Below are 17,844 nucleotides of genomic sequence, written 5' to 3' on the forward strand. Positions count from 1 at the left end.
ACTGTTAGGTATGTCTCAAAATTGTTTGTTTAAATATTTTTAAAAAATCACCTTTGGCAAAATCGGGTGGTGCCAACTGTGTGTGTCTGTGGTATTTTTGTAGTATCTTGCCATTTTTGTCATTCAACGTTGCCCCAGAAGAATTCATACATCTCACCACTTGCTTGTTGGATGGGTTTTCCTGATTTATCAAAAGCCAATGGCAAAACAGATGTATTCTGAAGACACACTGTCTGTACTATCAGGATTTGTGGGACAACTTACTTGAATAGTCTCCAAAAGCATAACATGGAAAGCAGGGGATGCCTATTATTATATTTCCACATGGTGGCACCCACAGCATTACCGGACACACTGCAACTGGAATACCTATGAAAGCCTCTACCTTGGACAAAATGATAGGCAAGAACCTCAGCAGGAGTGAAGGTCATTATCGGCCATGGAGAGCACATCATGTACCATGGGAACTAGACTGACAACTAGCAGAAAGCTCATTCTTAAAGCTCATAAAAGTTATTTACTTTAATATGTTACTACAACTCAATAGCAACAAATAAACAACAGATGATTACTTTTCTATTTGAAGTTTATTGTGATCTCTGAGCTTCCAATTTCCCTAAACTCTGAAAATGGTTAGTTATGTACCCTCTTATATATTAAATGAAAGCTATCAGAAATTTTACTTGTGAAAAAAAAGAAAGCATTGCAAAATAAAATTTTAAAACCCTAAAACCTTTTGTATAAGAATTTATAAAGAGGAGTACACAGCACATGCTCTCATTTTAGTTGTTATTAATACATACAATATTTTTTCAAGAAAAGTGAAGATGAATGTGTGTACCACAGAAGGAATGTTAATTTGGAAAGTAGATAAAGGTTTGAAAACACATCAGAAATAGTTTCAGGAGAAACAATCTAATTATTTATTGGGATGTTTTAAAAGTAGTTAATGGTGCATGCTACAAAATAAATTAAATGAAAACATCAAACGTATTTGAACACAGGAGCTTTCTAGTGCGGTCAGCAAAAATAAAGGAAGCTTATATAGGAGTAACTAACATTCAAGCACCACAACAATAACTACAGATATTTTTCACTTACAGATGTTAATACACCCAAGGACATGGAAAAAACAACATGTTTCCAGTATTAATACATTAAACATCTCGAGCAGAGGAACATGCAAATAACTGTAGCACACATACATGTTCACAAGTGGCACTAAACTACTGGATCATCCATTAGTGCAACTAATACTAATTTGAGTTCTTCAATTATTAAAAAGGTGCAAGGAAAAAACCATCAACCTTCTTGTTTAAAAATGCAGAAGTTAATAGTTTTCCCAAGCTCAACATAATGCTTAAACGGTGTGGCGCCTTTTCTTTGGTTTTCATTTTACTTACAAGTATTGCATTCATTCCTGATGCAATGCCATAGCTCAAACCTGAGAGGCGTGCTGCATATGTATACTCTTTTAAATCATCCTTCAATAACCTGATAAACAGGTATGTCATGTTGCAATGGAGAGGATCAGCATAAATGTAGCGACTAACAAAAAGAAAAACAAAAGAAATGCTTTGATACCTCAAGCAGTGGCATGGTAATGAAGAAACATGACCGAAGAGTATGGATATGCAGCCTCATGATCTGAATTTCTAGGGAAACAGAACAGGCCAACCTTATGTTTTACAATGGCAGGAAGACATCATTCTGTCATCAAAGACCAAGATTTCACATATAGAATTGATGAGATCTAAACCTAAATCGGGGTCCAATTTTGTTTGAGGAGAAAAATATGACAATCTGATGAAAGATGTTAAAAAAAAAAAAAACAAATCAAGGAAAATTTGCATCATGTGAATGTAATCACTGAATACTTAGAATTAAGAGCTGACTTAAAAATTAAATGATGAGAAAATATAATTAGCCATAAATATTTTTCAAAAAGAAATTAAACTCATACCCTCAATCAAAAACGCTTCCATCAAATCAATATTAAAAAATGTTGATGAGTGGAAGGCTCTAAGACATGGGTACTTACATACATCCCATAGATGGTATTTTGGAGGTCATAGCTCAAGCCTGCTAGCTCTGCTGCATATGCATACTCGTTGAGTGAGTCTTTGAGGAGCTCAAGGTACAAATAGGCCATGTTACAGTGCAAGGGGTCCACATAAGCAAATGGGCTGGAAGAAAACGTTGACAGTAAAATAGCTGATTTATTACTTCCCGATGTGATATGGCCTTTTGAGATGGATCAAGAAACTGAACATCAGTTAATATAATTTCCTGAAGATATGGTTTGAATTCTTAGTGCTTAAATTTTTTGCCTCCTGAATCTGTTCTCAGGAGGCAAAAATTACATGATGTCTGAAAAAGAAGTCTGAAATATGCCATGTGTGCTGGTGGTGGTGAAGAGGGAGAAGTAACTGTTTACCCCAGATGGTGTGGCCAGACTGACAAGCTGGAAATGCAGGGCAGGTAAGGAGTGGGAACAGGCCAGAGGGAATGCCTGCCTTGAAGCTAATACAAGGAGGCATGGAGGGGCACCTGGCTGGCTCAGTCTGTGAAGCATGTGACTCTTGATCTCGGGGTCATGAGCTCCAGTCCTACACTGGATATAGAGATTATTTAAAATGAAAAAATAAATATATTTATTTTTAAAGATTCTATTTATTCATTTGAGAGAGAGACAGGAAAGCAAACATGAGCAGGGGAAAGGGAGAAGCAGATTCTCCACCGAGCGCAGAGCCTGACAGACATGGGGCTCACTGAGATCATGACCTAAGCTGAAGGCAGATACCCAACCAGCTGAGCCACCAGGTGCCCCTGAAAAAATCAATTAAAAAAAAAGGAGGCATGGCTGACAGAGCTCATCCGGCATTAGCATGTCCTCCTCCCTCAGAACAAGCCATACCCTTGGTGAATGAATATGAGACTCTCATGAATATGAGACTGAGAAGTCTGTGTGCTGTGATTTTTTAACTTAAATAAGAAAAACAGAGACATGTGAAATGTTAGCTCATCTCTGAGTTTCCCCCCGAACCAAGAAAGCTACAGCACTGTTCCTAAAATAATTGATAATTCCCACCATACAAGTGCAGACAGAGCCAGGAAAAATGCTAAAATTAAAAAAAAAAAAAAAAAACTTAAGAAGAGCAACTAAAATGAGGAAACAAGTCAGGCAAGAGCTAAATAGGACACAGAGATTACCTAACTTAAATCATTTCCCAAATAAGAAACACAGCTTTTCACATGTCACCTTTGAATTGAATTGAATTAGGATTCAATTCTGTCACTGCAGAATGCAAGTCAAGTGCAAGTGACCTACTCATTTGATATGACACTGCTTACCTTGATGATAAGTTAAAAGTCATTCACTCAACAAATGTGTATCACATGCTTATTACTGTAATAGATGTAAGCATGTATGGATCAGAAGAGCCTAGTGTTAGGTTCTTCTCTAAGTACTAGAAATAAGTAACAAATTAGGCAGTCACTGACCTCTAGAATTTAACAGTCTAGCTGGAGGAAAGATAAAATTTAATATATCAAGTGGGGATAGTGCTATGAAAAAAATTAAGCAGGGTAAGAGGAATAGGAGTGAAGGGTGGTAGTAGTAAGATGGGAAGATTGCTAATTTACTTAAGATAGTTAATCAGCATCTCTCTCATAGGTGACATCTAGGCCTAGACCTGAAAGAAGCAAAAGAGTAAGTTCTGGGGATACGTGGGTAGGGCAGGTTGAGGAAATAGCCAGTGTAAAGAACCTAAACCCAGGTCCTGCTTGGCTTGTTTGACAGCAAATTAGAGTTTCACTCTATCTATAGCACAGTAAATATAACTAATGTACTGACAGCAAAGCCAACAATTTTATCAAAGCTGATAATGAAGCAAAAAATAGAAGAGGCTTACCCATTTTGAGAATTAAAATCAGAGATAATTCTGTTAACTATATAAACATTCTCCATCTGGAAAATCTAAATGGATGCTCTGTTACTGAATTTTTTTTTTAAGTACTATGTTATATACATGACAACACATTTCCTTCTTTAGGCAAACAGCAGCTCAGAAACTCACAGTACAATTCACAAAAGCAAAATTATCAAATTAAAGAGAATCTAGGAAGGGCTTAGCCTCACAGGAACCTATGTGCTGATCTTAGGTGGAAGTGAAAAACCAGAAAAAGACAAGTCTGGGAGCTCAAAGCCACATGGTTCAAGCTTAAAGTGCAATTCCGAGAATTGTCCTAAAATGCTGCACGCCCAGTAGCTATGCTGGTGAGCTATAAAAGAGAACATGATTCAGTTGCAATACTTAAATTCTGGTTCATTTGTTAATGAAAATATATAATTTTGTATTCAGGTGCTATATGCTTAGATATGGATCAGAGTTTTTAAAACTGTAAGTATGCATAATATAATCCTATTTCTGAAAATACTAAAAGGTGTACACGTACAGAAAACTTCTAAAAGAATATACAAGAAACCTAACAGTGTGAGCTCTAGGAAAACCGAACATGGAGAGGGACTTTTGGGAAGCAGACATTTTTAATTCTAAGAACTGCACTGGACAGTTTAGAGAATAAAAAAATACCAAATGGTCTCTCAAAAAATATCATAAAGAAATTCATAATCATAGAAGTTATATGGCAAAGTGGTGACAAGCTGCTTGGAATGTTACAAATACCACTCTGAATACCCAAAAAATAAAACCAGCTTTGTAATGTTCTCTACCAACAATAAGACACAACCAGATAGTTCATGTTTCCTGTGAAAAGTAAACAATCTCAGCACAGCTCCAGATAAATCCATGATTCTTGGGTTATAAAATACAGTGTTTACACCCCTACAAGCTCAGCCATACATGTTGGGTGAAACACTAATTTTCTATTAAGAGTTTCTTTTTCTCTTTTCTAAAACATTTAAAATGCATTTAGTTTTAATTTCATGTCAAGACTATCAAATAAAAATTAGTGGAGATTATTACAGGATGATAGGTTTATTTCCTACACACACCACTGAATTTTAAATAAAAATGACAAAGTATAAACTTTCAAAGTAAAATTTGAACTAGATGATATACTTTATTATATAAACAAATAAAAGGAGACAGAGATGAACTGTAAATTTACACTGAGAAATCATTCCAACAGTATTATTCATAAATGTTACTAAGCATGTTCTTTTTAATTAAATCATTTTTAAGTCAACCACGCCAGGAACAGAGAAAATAGTATCTAAGAGCTTCAGATGTTTAAAGGCTGGAAAAGACTCAAATCATTTAGTAACTACTACCTCCTCCTCTGGGCAAGTTTCAGGAATACAAAACCAAAACTACAACAGAAAACAGCCTGAATTATTTAAATATTTCCTGACAGAAACTTCTGGGCGAGTCTACAGCTTCCCCAGACTCCAAAGTCCTAAAGGCCAGGAAAATCCTCCTAATCGCTAACATAAATCATGTCAGTTAAACGGTGTGCTCAGTGCAAAGGAAGAATTGACAACCTTGACTTTTACAATATACCTTACCACCAGCAGCCTTCCCTGATCCAGGCAATGTAACTCTAGTTTCTTTAATTTCTACACATGGATCTTCACGGAAGCAAAGAAATTTTTTAGGAATGTGATTAACTTTTATAAGAAACTTTGTAACTAGATTCATTTTACATACCTGAAAAATTCAAAGTTGAGACAAGCCTTTGGCAAGAAAAACTTATCATCTTGTTTGAACCAGAGTTTGCTCATAGCTGTATCCTGTGATGGAGAAACGAATTGGTTAATGAAATATGGGGCACATTTGGCAAAAAATTTCAATCAAATCACTCTTCAAGAGTAAGACAGAGGCAATGCTGAGGGGTTTCATGGCTTTGAAGCATACTCAGAGGACCACCAGGTGGGAAGGTGAAGAGAGAAAACTGCCGATGCTGGTAGCAGAGAGAAATCACCTTTCTGTCTTCTCTGAGTGAGGGAAATGAGGACATAGCAGAGGAAGAGAGAGACTGGAGAAGCCAATACCAACTGTCCTGTCTCTGCCTTTCCGAACACTGGGAGGCAGACAGAGGAGTCCTTAGAAAGTGTGGCAGCCAGCCTCCAAGGTGGGCTACAGCAATCCCTGCCTGTTGCCATTCACAATCCTGGATAGTCATTTCTCCCACAATGAACCAGGATTGGTCTATGTGACCAACAGATGATGACAGAAGCGACGAGATTAGGTTCCAAAAGATACTGTGGCTTCCATCCTGATCACCCACTTTCTCTCTTGAATCACTCACTTTGGAGGAAGCCAGCTTACAAGTCAAACAACTCTACTGAGAGGTCCATGTAGTGAACTAAGGCCTGCCAACAACCACACAACTGAATTTAGGAGAAAACTCTTCAGCCCTGATTGAGCCTTCAGAGGTTGAAGCCCCAGTCAACAGCTTGACTACAACCTAGTAAGAACCCCTAAGCCAGAATTACCCAACTAAGCTACTTCCAGATTACCGACCTTCAGAAATTACATGGAGATAAAACAAATGTTTTTAGTTGCTAAATTTTGGAGGAATTTGTTATGTAATAATAGATTGCATGGCCAAACATGAACAAATAAGCCACTATTTAAACTCTCTACTTCACTCATACTGTATTTAAAATTCTTGAGGGTGCCTGGGTGGCTCAGTTGGTTAAGTGTCTGCCTTTGGCTCAGGTCATGATCTGAGTTCCACATCAGGCTCCCTGCTCCTCAGAGAGTCTGATCTCCCTCTCCCTCTCTCTCCCTGCTCATGCATGCTCTCTTTCTCTCAAATAAATAAAATCTTTAAAAAGAAAATAAAAATAACAAAACTCTTGAAACTCTGACAAGAGATATAAATGTTCTTACTTTGAGAAGACCTATTTAAAACAAATGAATAATAGGAGAGGTAAACAAGCTCTCTTTGAATCGCCTAACCTGTAACTCATTAAAATGTAATTTTTTCTTCCAAATTTTGAATTTAAATTCTGCTTAGTTAACGTACAGTGCAATATTAGTTTCAGAAGCAGAATTCAGAGATTCATCAGTTACATATAACACCCAATGCTCATCATAACAAGTGCCCTCATAATACCCATCATCCATCTCCCCTATCCCCCACTTCCCTCCCTCCATCAACCCTCAGTTTGTTCTCTATTCTTAAAGAATCTCTTACAGTATGGGGCACCTGGGTGGCTCAGTGGTGGAGCATCCGCCTTTGGCTCAGGCTGTGATCCTGGGATCAAGTCCTGCATTGGGCTCCCTGTAGGGAGCCTGCTTCTCCCTCTACCTATGTCTCTGTGTCTCTCACAAATAAATAAATAAAATCTTAAAAAAAACAAAAAAAGAATCTCTTACAGTTTGTTTCCCTCTTTTTTTCTCCCCCTTCCCCCCATATATTCATCTGTTTTGTTTCTAAAATTTCACATGAGTGAAATCATATGGTGTCTTTCTCTATTTCACTTATTAGCATAATACTTATGTCCATCCACTTTTTGCAAATGACAAGATTTCGTTCTTTTTGATGGCTGAGTAATATTTCATTGTGTGTGTATATGTATGTGTGTACATATATATGTATATATATATGTGTATGTATATGCCACATCTTCTTTACCATTCATCAGTCAACGGATGGACATTTGGGCTCTCTCCATAGTTTGGCTACTGTTGGTAATGTTGCTATAAATATCCAGGTGCATGTATCCCTTCAAATCTGTATTTTTGTATCCTTTGGGTAAATAGTAGTGCTATTGTTGGATTAGAGGGTAGTTCTATTTTTAACTCATTAAGGAACCTCCATCTGATTTTCCACAGTGGCTGCACCAGTTTGCATTCCCACCAACAGCGTAAGAGCGTTACCCTTTCTCCACATCCCTACGAACACCTGTTGTTTCTTGTGTTGTTAATGTTAGCCATTCTAACAAGTGTGAAGTATCATCTCATCGTGGTTTTGGTTTCTATTTCCCTGATGATGAGTGATGTTGAGCATTTTTTCATGTGTCTGTTGGCCATTTATAAATGCCTTCTTTGCAAAAATGTCTATCCGTGTTTTCTGCCCATTTCTTAACTGGATTTGTTTTCTAGGTGTTGAGTTTGATTAAGTTCTTTATAGATTTTGAATACTAACCCTTCATCAGATATATCTTTGCAAATATCATTTCCCATTCCATAGATTGCCTTTTAGTTTTGTTGAATGCTGTGCAGAAGCTTTTAATCCTGATGAAGTTCCAATAGATCATTTCTGCTTGTTTCCCCTGCCTCTGGCAATGCATCTAGCAAGAAGTTGCTGCAGCCGAGGTCAAAGAGATTGCTGCCTGTGTTCTCCTCTAGGATTCAGATGGTTTCCCGTCTCACATTTAAGTCTTTATCCATTTTTAGTTTATTTTTGTGTAAGGTATAAGAAAGCAGTCCAGTGTTACTCTTCTGCATGTGGCTGTCCAGTTTTCCCAACACCATTTGTTGAAGAGACTATCCTTTTTCCAATGGATACTCTTTCCTGCTTCACTGAAGATTAGCTGACCAGAGTTGAGGGTCCCTTTCTGGGTTTTGTATTCTGTTCCAATGAACTCTGTGTCTGTTTTGTGCTATCACAATGTCTTATGACTACAGCTTTGTAATACAGCGTGATGTCCAGAATAATGATGCCTCTAGCTTTGCTTTTCTTTTTCAAGGCTGCTTTGGCTATTTGGGGTCTTTTGTGGTTCTGTATAGATTTTAGGATTGCTTGTTCTGTCTCTGTGAAAAGTGCTGGTGGCATTTTGATAGGGATTATATTAAATGTGTAGACTTCTTTGGGTAACAATGTCTGCATGAAGATAGAATGTTTTCCCATTTCTTTGTGAACTCTTCAATTTCTTTCATAAGTGTTCTATAGTTTTCAGAGTATAGATCTTTTACCCCTTTGGTTAGGTTTATTCCTAGGTATCTTATGATTTTTGGTGTGATTGTAAATGGGATTGAGTCCTTGATTTCTTTTTCTGCTGCTTTGTTACTGGTGTATAGAAATGCAACAAATTTCTGTATACTGATTTTATATCCCGTGACTTTGCTAAATTCATGTATTCTAGCAAATTTTTGGCAGAGTCTTTGGGTTTTCTACAGAGTATCATATCATCTGCAAATAGTGAAAGTCTGACTTGCTCCTTGCTCATTTGGATGCCTTTTCTTTCTTTTTTATTGTCTTGATTGCCAAGACTCAGATTTCCAGTACTATGTTAAATAGTCTTCCTCCTGACCACAGAGGAAAAGCTCTTAGTTTTTCCCCATTGAGGACAGCTGTGGGTCTTTTGTATATGGCTTTTATGATATTGAGATGTTTCATCTGTACCTACTTTGTTGAGGGTTTTTATCAAGAATGAATGCTGTATTTTGTCAAATGCTTCTTCTGCATCTATTAATAGGATCATATGGTTCTTATCCTTTCTTTTATTGACATGGTGTATAACACTGATTGATTTGCGAATACTGAACCACCTCTGCAGCCAAGGAATAAATCCCACTTGATCGCTGTGAATGATTCTTTTAATGTACTGTTGGATACAATTTGCTAATATCTTGAGAATTTTTTCATCCATGTTTATCAGAAATAATGGAACTTTTTAGTGGGTTCTTTGGTTTTGGAATCAAGGTAATGTTAGCTTCATAGAAGATATTAGGAAGTTTTCCTTTCATTTCTATTTTCTTAAACAGTTTGAGAATAGGTATTAACTCTTCTTTAAATGTCTGGTAGGATTCCCCTAGGAAGCCATCTACCCTGGACTTTTGTTTGTTGGGGATACTCAATGACTAATTTCAATGTTGATTATGGATCTGTTCAGATTTTCTATTTCTTCCTGTTTCAGTTTTGGTAGTTAGTATGTTTCTAAAAATTTGTCCATTTCTTCCAGATTGCCCAGTTTGTTGACATATAATTTTTCATAATATTCTCTTAAGATTATTTGTATTTCTGTGGTGTTTTGTGATTGTTCCTCTTTCATTTATGATTTTACTTCTTTGGGTCCTCTCTCTTTTCTTCTCAGTAAGTATGGCTAGGGGTTTATCAATTTTATTTAGTCTTTCAAAGAACTAGCTCTTAGGGGAGGAGGAGGGTCAAGATGGCGGAAGAGTAGGGTCCCCAAGTCACCTGTCCCCACCAAATTACCCAGATAACTTTCAAATCATCCTGAAAACCTATGAATTCGGCCTGAGATTTAAAGAGAGAAGAGCGGGAATGCTGCAGTGAGAAGAGTTCGGGCTTCTATCAAGGTAGGAAGATGGGGGGAAAAAAGAAATAAAAAGCATCCAAGGGGAAAGGCACTCCCAGGGAGCTCGGCCAGGATCCCAGGAGGGGTGGGGATGCCCGCAGGTTCCCAGGGACACTAACAGAGGGCCTGTGCCCTGGGGGAGAGTGTGCCACACCCCGCGGCCAAGCTCCCTAAAGGGCTGCAGCGCACGCCCTGGGGCCCCGGGAGCGGCTCGGGCAGCGGCTCCACTGGGAGGGGGCTGCACAGCCCGGGAGCGCAGGCCCCGGAGCCCAGGGCGACACGGCCCAGGATCCCGCACTCTGGGACAGGCGGAGACAAGGAGGTGACAGGACCCTCCTGCCGCTAGGGCAGCTCCGAGCTGTGCAGATCGGGGCGGGAGCGCCCCGGGAGCATCCAGGCCCCTGCAGACTGAGAGCTGCGGTAGTTATGGCGGGAGCTGACTCCAGGGCTGGAAAGCTGGCCGCGGCCACTGTTGTTACTCCTGGGGCCTCACAGGACAAACAACCCCCACTGAACCTCACAGTGAACTCACAGGATAAACAGGATAAACAATTCCCACTGAGCCCTGCACCAGGCAGGGGGCTGAGCAGCTCCCCCAAGTGCTCACACCTGAGAATCAGCACAGCAGGCCCCTCCCCCAGAAGACCAGCTAGACAGGCAGGGGAAAAGCAAGTTATTGATCAAGCAGCACTGGAAAGTTCTAGTGGAAGTCGAGGGATTTACAGTATATAGAATCAGAGGATACTGACCCTTGTTTTTTGTTTTCTATTTGCTTCCCCCCTTTTTTCTCCTTTTTTTTTTCTTTTTCTTTTCTTTTTTCTCTTCTTTTTCTCCTTTTCCCAGTAAAACTTGTTTTTGGCCACTCTGCACTGAGCAAAAGGACTAGAAGGAAAAACTCACCTCAAAAGAAAGAATCAGAAACAGTCCTCTCTCCCACAGAATTACAAAATTTGGATTACAATTCAATGTCAGAAAGGCAATTCAGAAGCACAATTGTAAAGCTACTGGAGGCTCTAGAAAAAAAGCATAAAGGACTCAAGAGACTTCATGACTGCAGAATTTAGATCTAATCAGGCAGAAATTAAAAATCAATTAAATGAGATGCAATCCAAACTAGAGGTCCTAATGATGAGGGTTTAATGAGGTAGAAGAACGAGTGAGTGACATAGAAGGCAAGTAGATGGCAAAGAGGGAAACTGAGGAAAAAAGAGAAAAACAATTAAAAGATCATGAGGATAGGTTAAGGGAAATAAATTACAGCCTCAGAAGGAAAAATCTACGTTTAATTGGGGTTCCCGAGGGCGCCGAAAGGGACAGAGGTCCAAAATATGTATTTGAACAAATCATAGCTGAAAACTTTCCTAATCTGGGAAGGGAAAAAGGCATTCAGATCCAGGAAATAGAGAGAGTCCCCCCTAAAATCAATAAAAACCGCTCAACACCTCGACATTTAATAGTGAAGCTTGCAAATTCCAAAGATAAAGAGAAGATCCTTAAAGCAGCAAGAGACAAGAAATCTCTAACTTGTATGGGGAGAACTATTAGATTAACAGCAGACCTCTCCACAGAGACCTGGCAGGCCAGAAAGGGCTGGCAGGATATATTCAGGGTCCTAAATGAGAAGAACATGCAGCCAAGAATACTTTATCCAGCAAGGCTCTCATTCAGAATAGAAGGAGAGATAAAGAGCTTCCAAGATAGGCAGAAACTGAAAGAATATGTGACCACCAAACTAGTTCTCCAAGAAATATTAAGGGGGACTCTGTAATAGAAAGAGGAGGTCCAAGGGAGCAATCCACAGAAACAGGGACTGAAATAGGTATCATGATGACACTAAATTTATATCTTTCAATAGTAACTCTGAACGTGAATGGGCTTAATGACCCCATCAAAAGGCGCAGGGAAAAAAAAAGGCGCAGGGTTTCAGACTGGATAAGAAAGCAAGACCCATCTATTTGCTGTCTACAAGAGACTCCTTTTAGACATAAGGACACCTACAGCCTGAAAATAAAAGGTTGGAGAACCATTTACCATTCAAATGACCCTCAAAAGAAAGCAGGGGTAGCCATCCTTATATGAGATAAACTAAAGTTAATCCCAAAGACTGTAGTAAGAGATGAAGAGGGACACTATATCATACTTAAAGGATCTATCCAACAAGAGGACTTAACAATCATCAATATTTATGCCCCGAATGTGAGAGCTGCCAAGTGTATCAATCAATTAATAACCAAAGTTAAGACATACTTAGATAATAATACACTTATACTTGGTGACTTCAATCTAGCACTTTCTACACTCGACAGGTCTTCTAAGCCAACATCTCAAAAGAAACAAGAGCTTTAAATGATACACTGGACCAGATGGATTTCACAGATATTTACAGAACTTTACATAAAAACGCAACTGAATACACATTCTTCTCAAGTGCATATGGAACTTTCTCCAGAATAGACCACATCCTGGGTCACAAATCAGGTCTTAACTGATACCAAAAGATTGGGATTGTCCCCTGCATATTCTCAGACCATAATGCTTTGAAATTAGAACTAAATCACAAGAAGAAGTTTGGAAGGATTTCAAGCACATGGAGGTTAAGAACCATCCTGCTAAAAGCTGAAAGGGTCAACCAGGAAATTAGAGAATTAAAAAGATTCATGGAAACTAGTGAGAATGAAGATACAACCGTTCAAAATCTTTGGGATGCAGCAAAAGCAGTCCTGAGGGGGAAATACATCGCAATACAAGCATCCATCCAAAAACTGGAAAGAACTCAAATACAAAAGCTAACCTTGCACCTAAAAGAGCTGGAGAAAAAACAGCAAATAGATCCTACACCCAGCAGAAGAAGAGAGTTAATAAAGATTCGAGCAGAACTCAATGAAATAGAGACCAGAAGAGCTGTGGAACAGATTAACAAAACCAGGAGTTGGTTCTTTGAAAGAATTAATAAGATAGATAAACCATTAGCCAGACTTATTAAAAAGAAGAGAGAAAAGACTCAAATTAATAAAATCATGATTGAGAAGAAGAGATCACCACCACCACCAAGGAAATACAAACGATTTTAAAAACATATTATGAGCAGCTATACGCCAATAAATTAGGCAACCTAGGAGAAATGGACGCATTTCTGGAAAACCACATACTATCAAAACTGGAACAGGAAGAAATAGAAAACCTGAACAGGCCAATAACCAGGGAGGAAATTGAAGCAGTCATTAAAAACCTCCCAAGACACAAAAGTCCAGGGCCAGATGGCTTCCCAGGGGAATTCTATCAAATGTTTAAAGAAGAAACCATACCTACTCTACTAAAGCTGTTTTTGGAAAGATAGAGATAGAATACTTTCAAAGTCGTTCTATGAGGCCAGCATCACCTTAATTCCAAAACCAAACAAAGACCCCACCAAAAAGGAGAATTATAGACCAATATCCCTGATGAACATGGATACAAAAATTCTCAACAAGATACTAGCCAACACGATCCAACAATACATTAAGAAGATTATTCACCATGACCAAGTGGGATTTATCCCTGCGATGCAAGGCTGGTTCACCACTCATAAAGCAATCACTGTGATTGATCATATCAGCAAGAGAAAAACCAAGAATAATATGATCCTCTCAATAGATGCAGAGAAAGCATTTGACAAAATACATCATCCATTCCTGATCAAAACTCTTTAGAGTGTAGGGATAGAGGGAACATTCCTCAATATATTAAAAGCCATCTGTGAAAAGCCCACAGCAAATATCATTCTCAATGGGTAAAAACTGAGAGCCTTTGCCCTAAGATCAGGAACATGACAGGGATGTCTACTCTCACCATTGCTACAACATAGTACTAGAAGTCCCAGCCTCAGCAATCAGGCAACAAAAAGAAATAAAAGACATTCAAATTGGCAAAGAAGCCAAACTCTCCATCTTCGTAGATGACATGATACTGCACCTAGAAAACCCAAAAGACTCCACCCCAAGATTGCTGGAACTCATACAGCAATTTGGCAATGTGGCAGGATACAAAATCAATGCCCAGAAATCAGTGGCATTTCTATATACTAACAATGAGACTGAAGAAAGAGAAATTAAGGAGTCAATCCCATTTACAATTGCACCCAAAAGCATAAGATACGTAGGAATAAACCTAACCAAAGAGGTAAAGGATCTATACCCTAAAAAAACTACAGAACACTTCTGAAAGAAATTGAGGAAGACACAAAGAGATGGAAAAATATTCCATGCTCATGGACTGGTAGAATTAATATTGTGAAAATGTCAATGCTACCCAGGGCAATTTACACATTTAATGCAATCCCTATCAAAATACCATGGACTTTCTTCAGAGAGTTGGAACAAATCATTTTAAGATTTGTGTGGAATCAGAAAAGACCCCAAACAGCCAAGGGAATATTGACAAAACCAGAGCTGGGGGTATCACAATGCCAGATTTTGGGTTGTACTACAAAGTTGTGGTCATCAAGACAGTGTGGTACTGGCACAAAGACAGACACATAGATCAATGGAACAGAACAGAGAACCCAGAAATGGGCCCTCAATTCTGTGGTCAACTAATATTGACAAAGGAGGAAAGAGTATCCACTGGAAAAAAGTCTCTTCAATAAATGGTGCTGGGAAAATTGGACAGCCACATGTAGAAGAATGAAACTGGACCATTCTCTTACACCATACACAAAGATAAACTCAAAATCGATGAAAGATCTAAATGTGAGACAAGATTCCATCAAAATCCTAGAGAACACAGGTAACACCCTTTTTGAACTTGGCCACAGTAACTTCTTGCAAGATACATCCATGAAGGCAAGAGAAACAAAAGCAAAAATGAACTATTGGGACTTCATCAAGATAAGAAGCTTTTGCACAGCAAAGGATACAGTCAACAAAACTAAAAGACAACCTACAGAATGGGAGAAAATATTTGCAAATGACGTATCAGATAAAGGGCTAGTTTCCAAGATCTATAAAGAACTTATTAAACTCAACAGCAAAGAAACAATTCAATGATGAAATGAGCAAAAGACATGAACAGAAATCTCACAGAGGAAGAGAGAGACATGGCTAACAAGCACATGAGAAAATGCTCCGCATCACTGGCCATCAGGGGAATACAAATCAAAACCACAATGAGGGCAGCCCTGGTGGCGCAGCAGTTTGGCGCCGCCTGCAGCCTGGGGTGTGATCCTGGAGACCCGGGATCGAGTCCCACATCAGGCTCCCTGCATGGAGCCTGCTTCTTCTCTCTCTGCCTGTGTCTCTGCCTCTCTCTCTATGAATAAATAAATAAAATCTTAAAAAAAAACAAAACAAAAACAACAACAACAAAAAAAAACAAAACCACAATGAGATACCACCTCACACCAGTGAGAATGGGGAAAATTAACAAGACAGGAAACCACAAATGTTGGAGAGGATGTGGAGAAAGGGGAACCCTCTTGCACTGTTGGTGGGAATGTGAACTGTGCAGCCACTTTGGAAAAATGTGTGGGGGTTCCTCAAAGAGTTAAAAGTAGATCTGCCCTGCGACCCAGCAATTGCACTGCTGGGGATTTACCCCAAAGATACAGATGCAGTGAAACAACAGGACACCTGCACCCCGATGTTTATAGCAGCAATGTCCACAATAGCCAAACTGTGGAAGGAGCCTCGGTGTCCATTGAAAGATTAATGGATAAAGAAGATGTGGTCTATGTATACAATGGAATATTACTCAGCCATTAGAAATGACAAATACCCACCATTTGCTTCGACGTGGATGGAACTGGAGGGTATTATGCTGAGTGAAATAAGTCAATCGGAGAAGGACAAACATTATATGGTCTAATTCATTTGGGGAATATAAAAAATAGTGAAAGGGAATAAATGGGAAAGGAGAAAAAATGAGTGGGAAATACCAGAAAGGGAGACAGAACATGAGAGACTCCTAACTCTAGGAAACGAACAAGGGGTGGTGGAAAGGGAGGTGGGCGGGGGGTGGGGGTGACTGGGTGACGGGCACTGAGCAGGGCACTTGATTGGATGAGCACTGGGTGTTACACTATATGTTGGCAAATTGAACTCCAATTAAAAAAAATATGTAAAAAAAAAAAAAATAAAAGAACTAGCTCTTAGGGATGCCTGAGTGGCTCAGTGGTTGAGTGTCTGTCTTTGGTTCAGGGCGTGATCCCAGGGTCCTCAGATCGTGTCCCAGGTCCGGCTCCACATAGGGAAGCTTCTCCCTTTGCCTATGTCTCTGCCTTTCCTGTGTCTCTCATGAATAAATAAAATCTAAAAACAAAACAAAACAAAAAAAATACCAAAGGACTAGCTTAGTTTCGTTGATCTGTTCTGGTTTTCTCTGTTTAGAATCTTTATTTCCCTTCTTTTGCTGGCTTTAGGCTTTATTTGCTGCTCCTTTTCTAGCTCCTTTGGGTGTAATGTAAGGTTGTGTATTTGAGATTTTTCTTACCTTTTTTTTTTTTTTAAGATTTTATTTATTTGAGAGAGAGAGGAAGAGAGAGAATGAGCAGGGTAAGGGATAATAGAGGGAGAAGCAGATTCCCTGATGAGCAGGGAGCCTGATGTGGGGCTCATTCCCAGAACTCTGGGATGATGACCTGAGCCAAAAGCAGATGCTTAACCAACTGAGCCACCCGAGCCCCAAGACTTTTGTGTTGCAAGACTTTTCTTGCTTCTTGAAGAAGGCCTATATTATAATATACTTCCCTCTTAGGACTGCCTTTGCTACATCCCAAAAGTTTTGGACTATTGTGTTTTCATTTTCATTTGCTTCCATATACTTCTTTATTTCTTCTTTAATTTCCTGGTTAATCTATTCATTCTTTTAGTAGTTCGTTCGTTCTTTAACCTCCATGTATTTGTGGTCTTTCCAAATTTTTTTCTTGTGGTTTAATTCAGGTTTCATAGCATTGTGGCCTGAAAATATGCATGGGATGAACTTGAACATTTTTTTACTTGTTGAAGGCTGATCTGTGACCCACAATGTAATCTATTCTAGAGTATGTTCCATGTACACTCGAAAAGAATGTGTATTTTGCTGCTTTAGAATGAGAAGTTCTGAATGTATCTGTTAAGTCCATCTGGTCCAGCAGTCATTCAAAGCCATTATTTCCTTGATTTTCTGCTTAGAAGCTCTGTCCATCGCTGTGAATGGGGTGTTAAAGTCCCCTACTAATATTGTATTATTATCAATGACTTTATGTTTGTTATTAATTGACATATATTTGGGTGCTCCTAAGCTGGGGGCATAAATATTTACAATTGTTATATCTTATTGATGGAAAGACTCCTTAATTAGGATATAATGCCCTTCATCTCTTATTAGTCTGTTTTATAATCTAGTTTGTCTGACAGAAGTATGGATACTCTGGCTTCCTTTAACATACATTAGCATGAGAGATGGTTCTCCACACCCTCACTTTCAATCTGCAAGTGTCTTTAGGTCTAAATGGAGTCTCTTGCAGGCAGCATATAGATGGGTCTTGTTTTTTTAACCTTTCTGATACCCTAGGTCTTTTAATTGGAGCATTTAGTCTGCTTACATTCAGAGTAACTATTGAAAGATATGAATTTAGTGCCATTGTATTATCT

At 38.8% G+C, this 17,844-nt stretch overlaps 1 protein-coding gene across 6 annotated transcripts in view; it reads right to left on the reverse strand.

Moving 5' to 3' along the window:
- IDE (insulin degrading enzyme) overlaps window positions 1-17,844 on the reverse strand; it is a 138,376-nt gene that overhangs the window by 20,409 nt on the left and 100,123 nt on the right. For 5 of the 6 annotated variants that reach the window (XM_055334393.1, XM_055334392.1, XM_055334394.1 and 2 more), the window contains exons 14-15: window positions 5,673-5,755; window positions 2,042-2,186 (exon numbers count right to left, since the gene is read on the reverse strand). In XM_055334393.1, coding sequence (XP_055190368.1) covers window positions 2,042-2,186; window positions 5,673-5,755 — 228 coding nt within the window. Of the gene's footprint in view, window positions 1-1,403; window positions 1,549-2,041; window positions 2,187-5,672; window positions 5,756-17,844 lie in introns of all 6 variants that reach the window. The other variant, XM_055334396.1, reaches the window with a different exon arrangement.

The sequence above is a fragment of the Nyctereutes procyonoides genome, unplaced genomic scaffold (genome assembly GCF_905146905.1).
Source record: "Nyctereutes procyonoides isolate TBG_1078 unplaced genomic scaffold, NYPRO_anot_genome, whole genome shotgun sequence".
Classification (NCBI taxonomy): domain Eukaryota; kingdom Metazoa; phylum Chordata; class Mammalia; order Carnivora; family Canidae; genus Nyctereutes; species Nyctereutes procyonoides.